The 18,600-nt window shown below is 39.5% G+C and overlaps 1 protein-coding gene across 10 annotated transcripts in view; it reads right to left on the bottom strand.

Moving 5' to 3' along the window:
- POU2F1 (POU class 2 homeobox 1) overlaps positions 1-18,600 on the bottom strand; it is a 163,047-nt gene that overhangs the window by 24,973 nt on the left and 119,474 nt on the right. For 8 of the 10 annotated variants that reach the window (XM_058660589.1, XM_058660588.1, XM_058660586.1 and 5 more), the window contains 4 exons: positions 16,851-17,039; positions 14,754-14,880; positions 7,052-7,146; positions 1,984-2,160 (listed from right to left, as the gene is read on the bottom strand). In XM_058660589.1, the coding sequence (XP_058516572.1) occupies positions 1,984-2,160; positions 7,052-7,146; positions 14,754-14,880; positions 16,851-17,039 (588 nt within the window). The remainder of the gene's footprint in view (positions 1-1,983; positions 2,161-7,051; positions 7,147-14,753; positions 14,881-16,850; positions 17,040-18,600) is intronic. The other 2 variants (XM_004589154.2, XM_004589153.2) reach the window with 1 other exon arrangement.

The raw sequence follows: 18,600 nt of genomic DNA, 5'->3' as shown, positions 1-18,600 counted from the left end.
ACTGCTCTCCTACTTTAAAGGTACCACTTGTGTGTTGACATTTTAAAATAGCAGGCAAAGCTGCCACCGATACCAGAATCCCAAAGAGACACCAGTTCCTGTCCCGGCTGCTCTAGCCAAGCCAGCTTCCTATGCTCGGACAGATGGCCCAACGCTTGGGCTCCTGAAGATCTGAAAAACCTCCTGCCTTTGGCCTGACCCAGTGCTGGCCACGGCAGTCATGTTGGAGAGAACCAGTTACAAGTGTCTGTCTCTTTTGCCCTCTAACTGTAACTTTCAAAAAAAAATATTTTCAAAAGGATTTATTTATTTTTATTTATTTGAGAGGCAGATTAACAGAGAGAGTAGTCAGAGGAAGAGGTTTTTCTATTTGCTGGTTCACTCCCCAAATGGCTGCAATGGCCAAGCTGATCTGAAGCCAGCAGCCTGAGTTTCTTCTAGGTCTCCCATGTGGGTACAAGGGTTCAAAGACTTGAGCCATCCTTGACTGCCTTCCCAGACAACAAGCGGAAAGTTAGACTGGAAGTGGAACAGCTGAGACATGAACTGATGTTTATGTGGAAAACCTCACTGCAGGCAGAGGATTACCATGGTATACCACCTTGTTGGCACCAATAAGTGATTTTTAAAAACAAGGAAAACATTATGTGTGACCGGTTAATCAAGGAGTTAGCTAGGGTCTAGCGTGATGGCTCAGTGGATATATTCTCATCTTGCATGCTGCAGGATCTGACATGGATGCTGGTTTGTGACTGGTTGCTCCACTTCCCCTTCAGTTCCCTGCTTGAGGCCTAGGAAAGCAGTAGAGGATGGCCCAAAGCCTTGGGACCCTGCACTCAAGTGGAAGATCAGGAGGAAGCTCCTGGCTCCTGGCTTCGCATCAGCTGAGCTGCAGCCATTGCGGCCTCTTGGGGAGTGAGCCAGAGGACAGGAGATCTTTCTTTCTGTTAATCTGTCTTTCCAATAAAAATAAATAAATCTTTACAAAAAAAAAAAAAAAGGAATAAGTCAGTTGCCATGCTTAGAACTAAAACACTTTACACTTGGACACCTGTTCAAACTACTGAACACCTCCATTCTATTCTAGACAGTCTCTGATGACACTATAAGAATTTAATTTTTGATTAATTTGGACTCTAAATTTTCAACAGATTACTTTATTGATCAGTTTTCAGTGTAAGGTTAGAGAACGTCTTTGTCCCAATAACTCTCGATCAAAAAAATCAGTTTTTAACAACGTATTTATTTGGAAGGTAAAGTTACAGACAGATCGCTCCCTCTCTGATTGTATATACACACACACAAAGAGAGAGAGAGAGGAGAGAGTTCTTCCATCTGCTGGCTTACTTGCAAAATGGCTGCAACATCTGGGGTTGGGTCAGGGCAAAGCAAGGCGTCTGAACTCCCTCCTGGTCTGCCATATGTGTGGCAGTGACCCAAATATTTGAGCCACTTTCTGCTGCCTTTCCAGGTACATTAGTGAGCTGGGTAGGAAGTGGAACAGCTGGAACAACGTTTCAATATGGAACTGTGCTGACCCATCCAAATCTGCCAAGAAAGCTATTTTTAAAGAAAACTTTTAAACTTTCCCCTGTCAGCTATAAGAACAGATCTGTCATCTTTACTTTCAACCTTACATATGCAGTAATATGTCTAAAATCAGATGTTCTTTAAAAAAAAAAAAAGAAAAAAGAAAAACCCTTCCTATAGCCTCTATTACCAATCTTTTAAATTTCAAAATTCATTGAGATGTTCTTAGAGGCCTGTGTTCAGGAAAAATCTTAGAGACATCAATGTAACAATGAATCATTAGCTTAAATCTGAACATATACAATGATATCAACCCATAAATGCAGAAATCAGCTCCTGAGAAGGTAGTTTAAGAGCAGAGGACAAGAGGCTGAGGTCCACCCGGCTCCTCAGAAGCTACTCTGGAGCCGTGAACCTGAATAATGAGGGAAACCGAAGATGGATTTGGCCTACCTGAGTGAATCCAAGTTTGATTCGTCTTTGTTTGAAAGTCTTGGCAAACTGCTCCAGCTCCTCAAGGTCACTGGGCTCCTCCAAGCTGGGGGTATCAATTCGCTTTGGTGTTGACTGGCTCTGTGGAAGTGTCTGAATTGGGGTTGCTGCTATTGTGCGTGTCGGGGTTGCTGGCTGCTGAGGAAGGAACAGAAAGGTTCCCACTGCAACGAGGCCCCGTACCCAACTCAGGATGACGGAGACCCCGGAACTCACACAATTCAGTGAGAAAAGCAGACTATGAAGTTATAAACACAGTTAAACATGCCACTCTACAAAAAAATACTTGACTGCAACACAAGAGGAAATTAATTATATCTGGGCTGCCCAATGGCCTGAATATATCTCTCTTCTAACAAATCATTTTCAATTTTTAGGAGCCTGTTTCATAAACATGCCACTTAGGCTACCAAAACAGCAGGGACCCTGTCTGTCTTGTTCACCACTGTCACGTCTCCAATAATGTGAACCAATATTATAAAAACAGTTTTAGAACATTATTAAATTTATTCTAAGGAGAAAAAGAAATCATTTGTAGTCTAAATAAATTAAAAGACTTCATTTTTGTGTATTTGTTCAAGTTTTCCCCCAACCCTACTTTTTGAACCTTAATTATGGTATATGTAATAATATCCTGATTTTCTCACTTAATATTTATATTTTTATTTTTTCTATTTTTTTAGTCTTCATAATTATCTTTTTCAAAGGCTTAGGCAACATTATCATTATTTAACTATTTCTTAATTAAAGGGCTTTTAATTCCCCCCCAACATAGATAAGGCAATAATGAAAAATTTTTTGCACACAGATTAATTTTTCCCATCTATGTAATTAGTTTTGTGAGGCACAAGGGATTTTCTCGTAACCGAATGAACAATTTTATGACTTCCAACATACTCTCATGATATAATGTTGATTTCCTCCACATGATTTGTTAGCAGTTTTAAAAACTGATTTGCCAATTGAGAGAGTAAATGGTATGTCACAGCTGCCTTACTTTGTATTTCTCAAAGTGAAAATTTCCTCATGTGTCAATCATTACCTTTATTTTCTTGGATATGAATTAGATGTGTCCTTGATCCTTTCATACATCAATGATATTCTGGCATCCTTAAAGAGCTGATCGAATATCCAAGCTTAAGACTTTGTTGCATTATTGTGAGTTCTCCAATCTGCTTCTCTCCTTTTATTTTTCACTATACATAAGCTTTAAATCATCATTTAGGTGAACTTCTTTTTTCTTTCTATTATCTTTTGTTTGCTTCAAATCTGAGACATCTTCACCTATTTTTAATTCATAAAATTCCTTTAACAATTGTTAGCTTCTTTGGTGCACTCTCGAATAGTTAATTATTTAAATTCATCATCTGGGTCGTGCAGGCAGTCTTTTCCTTTTTGAAAGGAAACATTAAATTCCATACTATGCAAATACTGTGCTACCATGTTCTACCCTCTACCACAGACCCCGAATAGAACAGGCCCTTCTGAGTTTGTGCAGTTGGCAGGGATGCCCTGACTGCATCACAGCAGCTCAACTGAGTCCTGCTGCGAATAGCAGCAAGACAGGGATTGCCACCAGGACGACAGAGAAGCCCAGGGCTGTGATGAGTCTCGCAATTTAGATGAGTCATATATCTTTGACCTTGGCCTCATTAATTAAGGCTCTCTCCCAGGGAACCAACTGTCCTAAAACTACTTAGTAGGCATTACTGAGACAATAAAGTTCATCTCTATGAGATATTGATATGAAGTGATTTTCAATCTGACCATTTTGGAAGAACGAAAAATAGCACCAAACACATTAGAATCCTACATGGCTGCACAATTCCCACAGTGAAATTAGCTGATGAGCAGACAGGTTGGTAAATCTCAACTATTAGATTATTTCATCTCCAGGCTTAATAAAACAGCCCTTCTCTCACAAAATGAAGAAGTACACATAGCTTGGGGACCCTGAAGTGGGCTGATTATAGACAAATGACCCCCAACTCCACAAATGTCAGGCCGAAATGGGCCAGATCTAGAAATGCTAGGGTAGAGTTCAGTGAACACAAGTCAGGTTGAGCCCACCACTGCGTCTACAGCATAGAGGCCAGGAAGGACTCTCTGCATCCATCCTGCACACTTGCAAATTTACCATTTGAGAGAGTACCATTTAATATGTTTTCGCAACTATATAGTCAGAAAACTGGTACCAAAATTGAAATATGAAACAGAATCCTCACTCCCCAAAGTCCCCTTGTGTCCCTTGCAGTTAATCCTAACCATTAGTTCCTGGTACCCAACAACTGCTGGTGTATCTATAAGGAAAGTACTATCTTATCTAAAATGTCACATAGTTAAAAGACACAATATATAATGTTTTGCATCTGGTGTCTTTCATTATACATCTTGTATGTATCAGAAATACATTTTGTTTTGTTTTTACTGTGGAATAGTACTCGGTCAGATAGATACGCCAAAGTTCATGTTATTTAGTCACCAGCTTAAGGACACTTCGACTGTTTTCAAATAAAGCCGCTATGAATGTTCACATGAAGGTCTTTGTGTGGACAAAGGCTTCTGCTTCAAGGACTAAAATGGGTGAGCTGCCAGGTAATATATATCTTTCCAAGAAACTGCCAAAATACTTTTCAAAGTGTACAAATCATTTTGCAATAGCATTCATAATGCAGGAATGGTCTATATGCTTTAAATTTTCACCAACAGTCGGTCTTATCATATAGCCTTGTAATTTTTATTAATTCTGGGGATTGTGTAGTGATTTTATTTTCATTTCCCTCATGACTACAAGTTTTTGGAATTCATGTATCTTCTTCAACAAAGGATTTTTAATATTTTCCCCTCTGTCTCCTTCAGTTTGTCTTACTATTAAATTGCATGAGTGCTTGAGATGCTAGGATATGAGACTATTCTCAGACACACTTTCTTCTGTGGCTTTTCCTTCTCATATTCTTTTTTTTTTTTTTAAAAGATTTATTCCATTTTTTTCATTACAAAGTCAGATATACTGAGAGGAGGAGAGACCGGAGGAAGTGGAGCCGCCGGGATTAGAACCAGCAGCCATATGGGATCAAGGCGAGGACCTTAGCCACCAGGCCACACTGCCGAGCCCTCCTTCTCATATTCTTAAGAGCAGCTTTTAATTTTTATGAAATTAAATTTACCTGCTTTTTTTTTCTTTTATGATCAGTGGATTTTTTTTGTCCTGTTTCAGAAATTATTGTCTTAACCAAGTACACAAAGTTTTTTTTTCCTGTTTTCATCTGGAAGCTTAGGATATGATTTATTTGATTTATTCTTTGAATATGGTAACAAATAAAAGTCTTTATTGGGGGATGGGATTATAAAAAACTAATCGCTTTAGCTCCACCATAGAAGATTTGCCATTTCCCACTAAAATGGGTGATATTTCTGGAAAATTGGCTGGTCAAATATAGGTGGACCTATACTTCATTAAGTTATAATAAGAAATATCTTTATTGATATACTAGTATTACATTTATGGGTCTAATTTTTTAAAGCAACTTCATTTAAGAAATGTATAACTTTTACTTATCTTCCACAATTTCAAACATATGGTAGAAACAACAATCAGATTTCTACAAAAACAGTTGCTGGATTTGTGAATCCAGAGATCAATTTCAGAGTAAACATTTCAATTAGCTCTGTTTTCTGATTAATGCCACATTTCTCTATTTTTATAGCTCTTCAATTTTACTCAGCAATATTTCATAATTTTTTTCTAAAGATTTAATTTTTTAAAAATGTGAGAGACAGAGTTACAGAGAGAGAGGAGAGACAAAGAGAGGGGTGCTTCACTTGTTGTCACCCTCCAAATGGCTGCAACAGAGAAATGGGCCAGCCTGAAGCTAGGAGCTTCTTCTGGGTCTCCCATGTGGGTGCAGGGGCTCAGGCACATGGGCTATTTCCCACTGCTTTTCTTAAGCACATTATCAGGGAACACGACAGAAGTGGAGCATCAGGGATCTGAACTCGTGCCCATATGGGATATGGGTGCTAAAAGTGGCAGCTTCACTCATACCACAGCACCAGCCCTGCCCTATTTTATAAATCTAGTTTGTTGAGCTTATCCCAAAAGGCTGTGGATATTTTTTTCTAAACTTTAATTTATAAATGGTCATTTGTAGTATATGATATCATTTTTGAAAACTGACTTCCTGTGCTATATGAGTTTAAACTCATTTATTCTATTAGCTTTCTATACAATCATGTTTTCTACCGGTTAAGACAGCTTGACTTCTTCCTTCCTGATCTACGTGTTCTGTATTTCTTTTTCCTATCTTGTTACACTGTCAGATTCTTTAGTTTAGTGAACAGACATGTTTAACACTGGTTATCCTGCCAGGGTCCAGATCGTAGGGTGTCCATACGGTCTTTCATTTCTTTTTTAATATTGCACATGCCCTTATCACATCAAGACAATTCCATCCTACTTCTGAGTGATAGGAGTTCTTACAACAAACTGTTGGAATTCCGTCAAGTGTAGCAGTGCACTGATATCCAGTGATATCTCCAGCAGTGCAAAGAGGAGCAGGTGGGATTTAGGATCAGCCAGTTCAGATACCAACTTACAAAGGAGGCATAAAGTTGAGGGAGGTAAAATGACATGCTCAAAATCATGAGTTAGGAAGAAGCAGCTCGAAGCTAGTAATTTAAACCTGTCTTAAGACCTGTGCTTTTCCAATGATCATATGAGTGGTGGAAATGACCTAATGCAATACTAAGTGAGAACAAAGAAAGTGCATACATGAAGATGATAATTTCTTCGCCATTTCTGATAAAGGGCAAAAGCCAATGACAGTTTCAATTGGGACGCTAGGCTTGCAGTTTCAGTGGTGATAACTTCTGACACCAATGCACAACTCATTTGCTGGCAGCAGTTATTTCTTATAAACATGTCAGAAAAGAAGAGTCTTCAAATATTTTCAAAGAATACTTTAACTGCTAGCACTGCTTTATCTGGCTGACAGAAAAAGAGGAAGCAAGCCAGCAGAAGCAAGCTCACCTGGGACGTGAGAGTGATGCTTGGCTGCGACTGCAGGAGGCTGGCTTGGCTTTGCTGAGGTAGTTGTGTTAAAAGATTTTGCGCTTGCAGGAGACCTGTAAAATAAAAACACACTATGCCCAAACTGTTCAAGATTACTTTCAAAAGACAGAATAAAAATGAGGTCTGACAATTTCTCATTGATCTCTTGATGCTCTCATTGGTCTCAAAACTCTTGTCTTATCTGCCTAAAATTCAATCTTGTTAAATAGAACTCGGGCAAGGAATGGAGCATTACAGCGAATATGCCTTTGGTGCAGTCTGAATAAGCTCTTTGGAGGCCAATTCTTTATTTTTACTAAGGCATGGATGAAAGTGAAGAACAATTCAATATGAAAGCACATTGCAAATTCCAAAAAGAGCTCAACTTCCTCACGTAGAATTCATTAGACTCTGGACCAGATGACTGCCTACTTAATGCAAGGAGCAAGCCATACTTGGACTGGAAGCTGCCCTTTCCAAGTCCTCTTTATCAAACACTTGTCTTTGATTATACAAAAATCAAAATGCAGAATACTCAATCTGCACTAATCCTAGAGTTCATAAATGATTACTGGTAAGTAGTCCAGCAATGTTTTCTGACAACAGCAAACACCGAAAAGTTGAAATATGGACCATTGCCATGTTTGCAGTAAGTGATCAACTATTTGATCCCTTGCCTTTTTAGTTTAAGTGTCTTACACACAGAGACCCAACCTAGAATACCTGTTGCTAAAATACTAAATACAGGATTATTTGTATGAGCAATGTTAGAAATAATCCAAAACAGTACACCACCCCTACATCATTTTATGGAAATATGTGATAAAACTATCTGTGGAAACAGATTTCCTCAGGCTACTAAATTTGATTTTGTAGAATACTGGAATATGTCGTACAACAGCCAAAAAATTTAAACATACCAGATATTTTGATTAAGTACAGTATGAATTTAAGTTATTAAAATATTTCATAATGTACATTGCAAATAATATAAACATATTAGGCAGGTTTGAATTTTCTAGGTAACTGACTTTTGTTCAACTGAGCAGTAAATGAAACAGAGCAGCAATTTTGATCAAATTAAATAACTCTTAGTGTGGGGTGGGCTGCAGCTTGGGACACTTGCACACCGTATTGGAGTGTTTGTTTTTATCACAGCTATTCAATTTTAAAAACAGCAACGACAAAAGATTTTCTTTTTTTAAATTTGAAAGGCAGATTTTGCAGAGAGAAGGATTTTGCAGAGAGAAGGAGATCTTTCATCTGCTGGCCCACTTTTCAAATGGCCACAACTTCTGGGGTTGGGCCAGGCCAAACCAGGAGCCAGGAGCTTTTCTGGGTTTCCCACCTGGGTAGCAGTGGCCCACATACATGGGCCATTTTGTGCTGTGTTTCCCAGGTGATCAGCAGGGAGCTGGAGCAGAAGTGGAGGAGATGGGCCTAGAGTGGTTGCCCACATGGAATGCCTGTGCTGCAGAAAGCAGTTTCTTGCAGCACCAGGCCTGGCAACTCTGAAACAGCGCCCTCTAACGTCCGTCCGTCCGAGGGAAGTCCCTGCCTCCCTTCAGACAGGCTGATGCACTCCCGGCTGTTGTGGCTATTTGGGGAGTGACCTAGCAAACAGTCTCCCTTTCTTTCTCTCTGTTGTTCTTTCAAATAAATCAAAGTATGAAACAAAAAAACACCTGAGTACATGCAATCACAAATTCTCAAAAGAAAGATTTAAAAAATAAATAAGAATGATGCTCTACAGTCTCTATAATTTCAACCTTACAGAATACTTACTTACAACGATCATTTTCACTACATCCCTTTCCAATTAAAATATGCTAATGACATCAAATTATAACTAAGAAAATCTGGGCAGCCTTAGGTAATCTGGCCTCATTTATTTCTCATATTTCATCTCTTAACACTTACTTTCACTCACTAAATTCCAGCTACCCTGGTCTTGGTTTATTTTTGTCTCCCTGACTAGGTCAAACTCTGCCTCTAAGATCCAGATCCGTACGTGGAGCCACACTCATCATCATTTGGCCCCAGGTTAAATGTCATTGCTCCAGAGAGGATTTTGCACTCCATTAATTTTTTATCAGATGGCTATTAATCTATTTTTTAGTACTTACTGCTATTTAAACAATTTGTTCACATGTTAACTTTTTGCTATCTCCTAAACAGGGCAGGGCCATTATCTCATTCAAAATCAATTACCTCCAACACTTAGAGCACTATATCACACTCAGTAGTCACTTAACAAACTGTTCACTGATTGGACAAAAATATTAAATTTAACTGGCTTGAAAAAAACCTGAGGGGTAGTCCAAGGGAAGAAAAACTATATTTCACATCATTGATAAAACTGAAAATGCTAAAGATTCAAAAGTAATCAAATATAACAGAGAGAGAGGTGAGTACAAACATAAGAAATTAGGTCTCGTCATTAAAGACAGGGCACTTGAACATGTGAATTATTTTAAAGTTTAGGCAAAAAATATTTTTATTAATTTGTGACAACAGGAAAAAATATTTATTTGAAAACTAGAGTGACAGACAGGGAGGAGAGAAATCTTAGCAGTGTCCACTCCCCAAACATCTTAACAGCTGGAACTGGGTCAGGTTAAAGTCAAGAACACGGACTCCATGCTTATCTCCCCTGTGGGTGACAGGAACCCAAGCATTTGGCCACTTGTCTGTCACCTCCCAGAGGGCAGAGGAGCAGGAAGCTGGATTGGAAGCAGAGAAACCTGGACTCTAACCTGTATCAGACATGGGTACATGGGTATCCTTAGTAGCAGCTTAAACCACTTTGCTAGCATTCACCCAAGGAAGGTCTTTTCAAAACTAACCATATTCATTCAGATATTGTAATTCCAAAGGGTCCTTTTGGTTCCTAGTATTATATTTTATGATTAAATTTAAGCCTTAAGGGCCCGGCGGCGTGGCCTAGCGGCTAAAAAGTCCTCGCCTCGAACGCCCCGGGATCCCATATGGGCGCCGGTTCTAATCCCGGCAGCTCCGCTTCCTATCCAGCTCCCTGCTTGTGGCCTGGGAAGGCAGTCAAGGACGGCCCAATGCATTGGGACCCTGCACCCGTGTGGGAGACCTGGAAGAGGTTCCTAGTTCCCGGCTTCGGAGCGGCGCGCACTGACCCGTTGCGGCTCACTTGGGGAGTGAATCATCGGACGGGAGATCTTCCTCTCTGTCTCTCCTCCTCTCTGTATATCTGACTGTAATAAAGTGACTAAATCTTTAAAAAAAAAATTTAAGTCTTAAGTCTTTCTCCCCAAACAAGGTCAGCTGAAAATAGCAAAACGGCCCACTGAGTTTTAAGAGATCCTTTGTAAGGACCGATCCTTCTTGCCACGTCTTCTTTACCCCAAGTCATTAAAAACACAAACAGCAACCTGAAAAGTAAGCTTCCTAACAAAGAACATTTCTTTAATTATTTTTAGGACAACTATAAAGATAGAAAGGGCAAAATAAAAATCTGCTGTAACTCATGACTCAAGTTCAGAAATGTATCACAGAACTCGAAGTAGCACAAATGTAATTCTGGCAATGCTGGAAAATGGCTTATATTTCTCTTGCTGAAATTAAATCAATACGGGAAGATTTTTTTCATGTTGAAAACATTACCAAACTTCAACACATCAAACCTTTGTTCTCCTCGCCAAGGTCAAAGAAGCACTTTGGATTTTTAGCTTTTCTGGCGCATTTAATTACAATGAATCTCACTCCTGAAAACATTTGTAAAGTATTTCCATTCTTTTAATCCTTTACATCACTGAATTATCTTAGAAAACGGATTATGGGTCATATATTGTTTACAAATGACAACAACTCAGCAGCAGTGGTACAGACAATCTAGATTACTTTCAAATTGGTTCTTTGCTTTCCTTTTACTAGAAAGAACAAACTGAGTGTGTCTTCCTGCTCTGCGCTGACGTGTCTACAACCTGCTGACTGATGAAGATACTGAAATCATATTCATGTCATAACGGGAATAGGAAAGTTTCATAGGTGGCTGTGTATGCAGCTTCTTTTAGAAAGCTGCTTTACTTGTATTCACTCACTCAATCTTTACAGTATTTACATTAGGTAAATACTGAATGTATAGTCCTATTACTGATTTAGAAATTGAGGCACAGAAAAATTAACATTCCCCAAATGTTTTAGAGTCTATGGTTCTAATGACTCCAGCATAATTATCTTCAGGATGTGACATAATTTACTCACACAAATGAAGTACAAGAAGAGAAGTTAAATACGAAAATCCAAACAGTTAAATGATTTGATCAAGGTCACTGACCCTTCAGTCAATCAGTATTTTCTACTCTGTACTATTTCCCATTCTTTTTTTTTAAAAAAAGATTTAATTATTTTTATTGGAAAGACAGAGAGTAGGAGATACAGAAAGATCTTCCGTCTGCTGGTTCATTCCTAAAGTGGTCACAACGCAAGCAGCTGAGCAAATCCAAGGCCAGGAGACAGGAGCTTTTTCTGGGTCTCCAGCATCTACGTAGGTCCCAAGGCCTTGGGCCATTCTCTACTTTCTGAGGTCACAAGCAGGGAGCTGGATGAGAAGTGGAGCAGCCAGGACATAAAGCAGGACCAGTATAGGATCCTAGTGCTTACAAGGCAAGGATTTAGCCACTGAGCCATCACACTGGACCCTACTTTCCAGTCTTAAAGAAGTTTGGGGGAAACGCTATGAACTAGAACTACAAATGCCTTTGCAAATTCCCGAATCAGAATGAATAGTCATTTGTGTGACAAATAACTTTCTTGACAATTATTTTACTTTTTTTTTTTTCTTTGAGAAGTAGACATAAAGAGAGATGGGGAGATTGTTCATCTACTAGTAAATTTCTCAAGTGCAGGTAACAGCCAGGATTGGGAAAGGCTAATGCCAGCAGTCAGTAGTCAGTCCGGGTCCTCCGTGCAGCTGGCAGTGACGTCAGAACTTCAGCCATTATCTGCTGCCCTCCAGGCTATGCTCTAGTAGGAAGCTGGAACCAGCAGCAGAGCTGGGACTTGAACCTAGGTACTTCCATCTGGAAGGAGGGAGTCCCTCAACTGCAGTCCCAACTTCCAGGTCAAATGTCAGCCCAAGTTGTTACAACTTTATGAAATAACCTCATAAAGTGAGGTCCCAGATTTGAAAAAAGAATGATATCCTTGGCTTTGCCAAAAGTAAATGAAGGTGATCGCATTGGATCTTCAGGCTTTAGTAACAACCAAATCTAATACACATACTTTAGTCTTGATCTAAGTCTCAAACTATGACATTTCTTCATTTTGTCTTGGACTTCTCTTACATTGGGACTACCATTTTCCATCAGCTTATGATCTCTGAAATTACAGTATCTTCCTCTGACTCTGTATCAAAAGGGTTCATTATACCAAGGCTCTTCCATTAGTCCATATACATTTTTCACAAGGCTCAACAACACTCATACTTTCCTAAAAACCTAGGAATTACCTAGATGCCTCTTCCTCATCATTAATCGACCATCAGCCACCTAGGCATTTGCCAAGTTGCCTTCTGTTTTCTATGCCCATAATGACAACCCAGCTCTTACCACACCTCAGCAGACTACTGCAATAGTCTCCCAGCCAGTATTATACTCGCCATTGTTAGCCATTCGTTTTCCCTTCCTCTGATTCAGCGTGAGTTTTCTAAATACAGATTGGGAAACATCACTTTTTCACTGAAATCTATGATTTTATCTACCCTGCAGACTTCCTGAACAGAAGCATCAGTCCATTAACATCAGAATCCCAAAAGTGATGGTTAAACTTCTGGGGGGGAAGGGTTTAGTAACCTATTTTTCTAAGTTCTAAATCTAAGGTCAAACTCACAGAAATTTCAGGTAAGCTTTTTTTTTTCCTTTTTTTTTTTTTTGTAAATGATCTGATTTCTGCCAAGTCTTTTGCACCTCAGTCAAAGTACAGCTTACTGATTCTCCTTCCATGTCTCTGAGCTTCGTGGGTATTGTTCATTTTCTAAGACTGACACAGTCTCTGTTTTGTAAGCCTGTAGATGTATTCTCCCAAATGTGCCTAGAAGGCATCTCTGATCACAAAGGTCTTGGACACCACAGAATTCTGTGTCTGTCAACCAACACTGATGGCAGGTCTTTCTCTGCTACTGAACTGAACTCAGAGGGAAAACTGACTTGCTTATCTTTTAGTCTTTTTTTTTTAACTTTTTCCATTTTTTTATTATATTTTTGGCAATCTTTACATAGTTAACTAGGGTAAAAAGGTTCAAGGGCTACAGGAAAGTGAGTAAGACTATTATTTCCACATGTTTCCTTCATATATCTGAGGTAAAGGGGGAATATTAAGGGAGAAACCCCACCCAGTCTCCCACCCACCCCAGGCCCCGGATGTGGGGCATGCTCCGAGGATCTTGCTCAAGTGGTTTTATAGTTCAACAGTTATGAACTGCTGCCAATCTCACCACTCCAAGCACGATAAGGTCATTGAAGAATTCACTGATTGACACAGTTCATCTTAGAGTCTCAGTTTGCCCTGTTTTTCACTGCCAACATATGGCTGGGGTGGTTGATTGACTTGTCCTGTACTCTGTCTTTTCTTGGATAGGGTTCTAAGTCTGGCAGTTTGACTGGGGAGATCCCCAAAGAAACTTTGTCTGAGGTGTTCCCAGATCAGATTCTTGTATCTTTTAGTCTTGAACATATGTGCCACACAGTATGCATTTAGACAACAGAAGATTTTGGAATAAATGATCATGAGAGCAAAGGCAAAAATAAAAACAAACCCCCCAAATTCTTTAGAATTGATAGACATAGGGCCCTGTGTGATATCCTAGTGACTAAAATCCACATCCTGCAACCGCTTGCATTCCATATGGGTGCCAGTTAATATCCCGGCTGCTCCACTTCCCATCCAGCTCCCTGCTTTTGGCATGGGAAAGCAGTAGAGGATGACCCAAAGCCTTGGGATCCTGCACCCGTGTGGGAGATCCGGAAGAGGTTCCTGGCTCCTGGTTTTAGATAGGCTCAGCTCCGGCTGTTGTGGCTACTTGGGGAGTGAGCCAGTGGACAAAAGATATCTGTACCTCCGTCTCTATAAATCTGCCTTTACAAAATTAAAAAAAAAAATGGTAGACATAAACCAATGAATAATTCAGACACTTTCTAAATTGATTTAATTAACTAATCTTATAAATATGGTCAAACTTTATTATTGAGACAGAAATTAATTCATGGTAACGATTTTTATAATCCATAAATCCACGAAGTTTCTAATACATTAACACCCTCTCTTCTCAAACTTTTTGTTTTTAAAGGGAGTCTCAGAATTATACCCCTTCAGTGCTCAGTTCATACTCTTTGAATACATTCCAATGACAAATTGTCAAAGCACTAGAAGCTACTTAGCCATTTTATGTTTAGCATGACTTCATTTAGACTTTTAGGCAAACTCTTGGTTCTTCTTCTATAGCCAATAAATGTGAAGTGCAACTTCAATAATGTAGTATATTTTTTGTAAAATATTTTTCTTGCTATAAACATTTTAATTTCAATGAAATAGGCCTGAATTAGAACATTATTCTAAGAAGTGGTTGTAGGGCGTAAATGATACTAGTTGCTGTGTGAGTTCCCTCAAGGGGACAGTGTGTACACCACTGGGAAACTGCCGAGAACCTCACCCTGCTGGCCCTGGGGCGTCTGTGAGATGATGAACTGTGCTGGTTGCAAGTTGGTTGTCGGATGTACCAACACAAACTGCTGCAGGTTGAGATTCTGCTGCTGTAGTTGTTGTAGTTGTTGAAGATCCTGAAAAATCAGAATTAAAACAGAGATTGGAGTTTCTGAAGTATAAGTTTGTTTGGTTGTAGCTGATAACTTATGACAGATCTACATAGAGAAGAATTAGTTTCCTAGCATCGCTTGTATATCCACAGAGGGTGTGTGCTCTGGGTGTGCTGCATAAAGCCAGCAAAGAAACAAGGAACCTGTGCAAGGACCTACCATTATTATAGGCACGAATTAATGTTAGGCCTAATTGTCACAAATCATTTAAAATTTCCTCTGAACAAATGCTAGTGCTCTGTTTTTTTTTTTTAAAGATTTATTCATTTTTATTATAAAGTCCGATATACAGAGAGGAGAGACAGAGAGGAAGATCTTCCATCCGATGATTCACTCCCCAAGTGTGCGCAACGGCTGGTGCTGCGCCGATCCGAAGCCGGGAACCAGGAACCTCTTCCTGGTCTCCCAAGCAGTTGCAGGGTCCCAAAGTTTTGGGACGTCCTAGACTGCTTTCCCAGACCACAAGCAGGGAGCTGGATGGGAAGCGGAGCTGCCGGGATTAGAACCGGCGCCCACATGGGATCCTGGTGCATTCAAGGCGAGGACTTTAGCTGCTAGGCCACGGCGCCGGGCCCTAGTGTTCTGTTTTTAAACATACATTGTGGGCTTTAAAAATCATGCAATGAAAATTTTAAAGTATTTGGTTGAGTTTTCTCTTGTTAGGTAAAACTTGAGAGAGCCATATCTGAATTTCCATCTATAAATTATAAGAATGTCAATGATTCATGAAATTTGACACTATCTTACCCAAATCAACTGAGAAATCACTGTTAAATTATTTAAAAAGAATAGTTGGACCAGGGTTACATCTCAGAATGTTAAGCCCCTGTTTGTAACGCTGGCATCCCGTATCAGAGTACCGGTTGGAGTCTCTTTTCCTTTGCTTTGGATCCAGCCTGAGAAAGCAGCGAATGGCCCTAGTGCTGGGGCTGCTAGATTTGGTCTGGCCTGACTGACAATGGTGGCCATTTGGGGAGTGAACTGTGGATGCAAGATTTCTCTTTCTCTGTTTCTCCTATCGCCGTGACCCTGCCTTCCAATCAGATAAATCTTAAAAAAGTTAACCATATATAAGTCTGATTCACAACACACCAATAGCACCTTACATTGAATTAGTGTTTATAACTTAAGTGCTTTTATGTTCATTGTCTTATTTAGACAATGTCAATATACATAGGCCTCCCCACTCAGGCATTAAAGACATTTATTTGGCAATGAAAAGAGTGACCCAAAACAAAACATGATCTTGATAAAGACTGTATTCTTTATACTTTTCTCTTGAAATGTCTAGTTATAATTTAAGTCCATTTCTGAGTCCTTTGTAAGGGAGAAACAATTGTTCACCAATAGACACACAATCTCTCTTCATATATTTTACTGACTTAACTATATATTTTTTTTTGACTTAAGAGACTTTTCTCATGAGTATTTTCTTCTGTGGTGTTACTCTCTATGCCTCTTAAACACATCTTTGTTATCTCTAGAAACTGACCTAAAAAGTGGAAGTCAAAACCGAGCAACATTCTAGCGCACTTCCAGGCAATGCCAATCACGCTGAGGCAGAGCTGGCTTGCAGTGCGCCTCCTACTCGGTGGCAATACTCACTGCAGAGCACATCAAAGATGTACATGCCTGCTGCAATTAGCTAATTAAGATAAATACAGTAATCTCCTGCTTCAGAAATATGCCAACTAATTACTCAAGAACTGTCACTTAATATAAACAGTATTCAAATAATCAAATCAGCTATGTGTTTCCAATGTCAACTTGAACAAGCAAGCAAATGTGTTCTTGCCAATTCAATGGTAAAGGAGGATACCGTTTACCTCGTGATCTAGAGCGCCTCTGCTTTCAATGGCTTACACGAACAATCAGAAAGTTAGCATGATATGAAATAAAACCTGCCCTCTGTTCCTGTAGGGTGCCTCACTCACCTGGGCAATCTGGATGGGCTGCGAGAGGGGGATCTGCGTCATGGGCGTGGCGGCGGAGGCGGAGATGGTGGCCCCAGCAGCACTGTGCTGTTGGCTGGCAGAATGCTGCTGCACTGCAGCAGCCAGCAGCTGGGCCTGGGCCTGGGCCTGCTGCAGTAGTAGCTGTTGCTGGGCTGGCGTCAGAGTGAGCTAAACAAAATCAGAATAACAGGAAAGGGTTGAAGGAGAAGGGCCTAAGGCAAGCCAACTGCTTTGAAATAGGTAGTCCAAGTGGTACTAGACCCCAACTAGCCAACAGAACATTCAAATTAAAATGGTGGTCCTAACTCTGGCCTTAAACAATCATTCATGCTTGACCAGGGCCCTATGTTTCAGGCAAAAAAAAAAAAAAAAGTAATTAACTAGTGAGCAAAGGGTGGGTGTGGGGAAGGAATCAATGCTGACAGGATATGAAAAGAAATTTACACTCAACAGAAAAGCAAGTGATTAGGCAGATGAATGAGAAGCAAGGATGCTGGATATGACCATGGAAAGAACTGATAAGGCCCAGCTGCTTCCCATTAGTGGGCATCTCTGCCATATTCTATTATTTCCGTATATCCTAAGCCATGTCTAAGGAAAACTGAAGTCCATTTGTTTCTTTTCCAAGTCTCCCTGCAGGCCCTTCCTTAACACAGTCATTTCTGATATTGAAAGTACTGAGACTGCAACTTTACATCCCCTTTGCCAACATTATCTCTACTGAACAGGTGGGACAGCCACTCTCTTCACATGCAAATGAATCCTAATGCCCAGGTTTAATACAAACCCCAGAATCTACGAGCTCAAGTGCCTTTAACTATTGTACACTAGTTACCACAACAGAAAAAAAAAATTCCCTAAAGGTTTAACAGGAGATGCATTCACAATAGACTTGAACTTGCTTTCATAATGTAACCTGTTTCAAATAAACTTCTATCAAGGTAAAAAATGTATCCTATCATTCTTTTGGTAATACATTTTGACCAAACAAAAAGGTATCATATAATACTCGGGGGCAAAAACTTGATGGCACAACCCTCCATCCTAAAAAGATCCAGCACAGTTTGCATGAGAAATACAGGAATCAAAATGAAACCATTTAATACCCTTCAAGATATATGTATACATTATTTTTATATAGTATATACAGACATATACTAATGGCAGTGGATGGGATTTTATAAACTATTTTGAAACAGCTTTCCATTGTCAAAATTTATTTAACCACAATGAAGAAAACAGAATATTCTGATGGCTGATGAGATATGAATCGAATAACTCTTTCCTTAGCATGTTCCAAAGCCCCACTAAAAGGATAATTTAAGAAACCAGTCTTTAACAGTGGAAAAATATTTTGAACAATGTCTTACAGCAAAAACAGCTGAAAAGTCAAAAACTAAACATAGTTATCAATGTGAATTATTACCAATTAAAATACGTGAAAGTATCAAACGCTGAATGCTAAGCATTTTCTTATAAACTTTAATACATCTGTAAACTTCACAACAGCATTGTGAAATGGCCACAGTAACAGCTGCAGTTTAAAGAAGGGAAACTGAGACACAGAAGGGAAATCCATAAGTACTTGTACATTAAGTTCCAGAGCCAGGATGCGAGACCATGCTTTATTTCAGAACATTACATAGTGACGTAGAAAAAATGCTTGGCTATTGTAGTACTAAATTTATTCTGTAACTTCTATCTTGCAACGGTGTCATAATGTCACATC

This window comes from Ochotona princeps, chromosome 2, assembly GCF_030435755.1.
Source record: "Ochotona princeps isolate mOchPri1 chromosome 2, mOchPri1.hap1, whole genome shotgun sequence".
Classification (NCBI taxonomy): Eukaryota; Metazoa; Chordata; class Mammalia; order Lagomorpha; family Ochotonidae; genus Ochotona; species Ochotona princeps.
The sequence above is the reverse complement of the archived record's forward strand: the minus strand, read 5'-3'. Positions and strand labels throughout refer to the sequence as shown.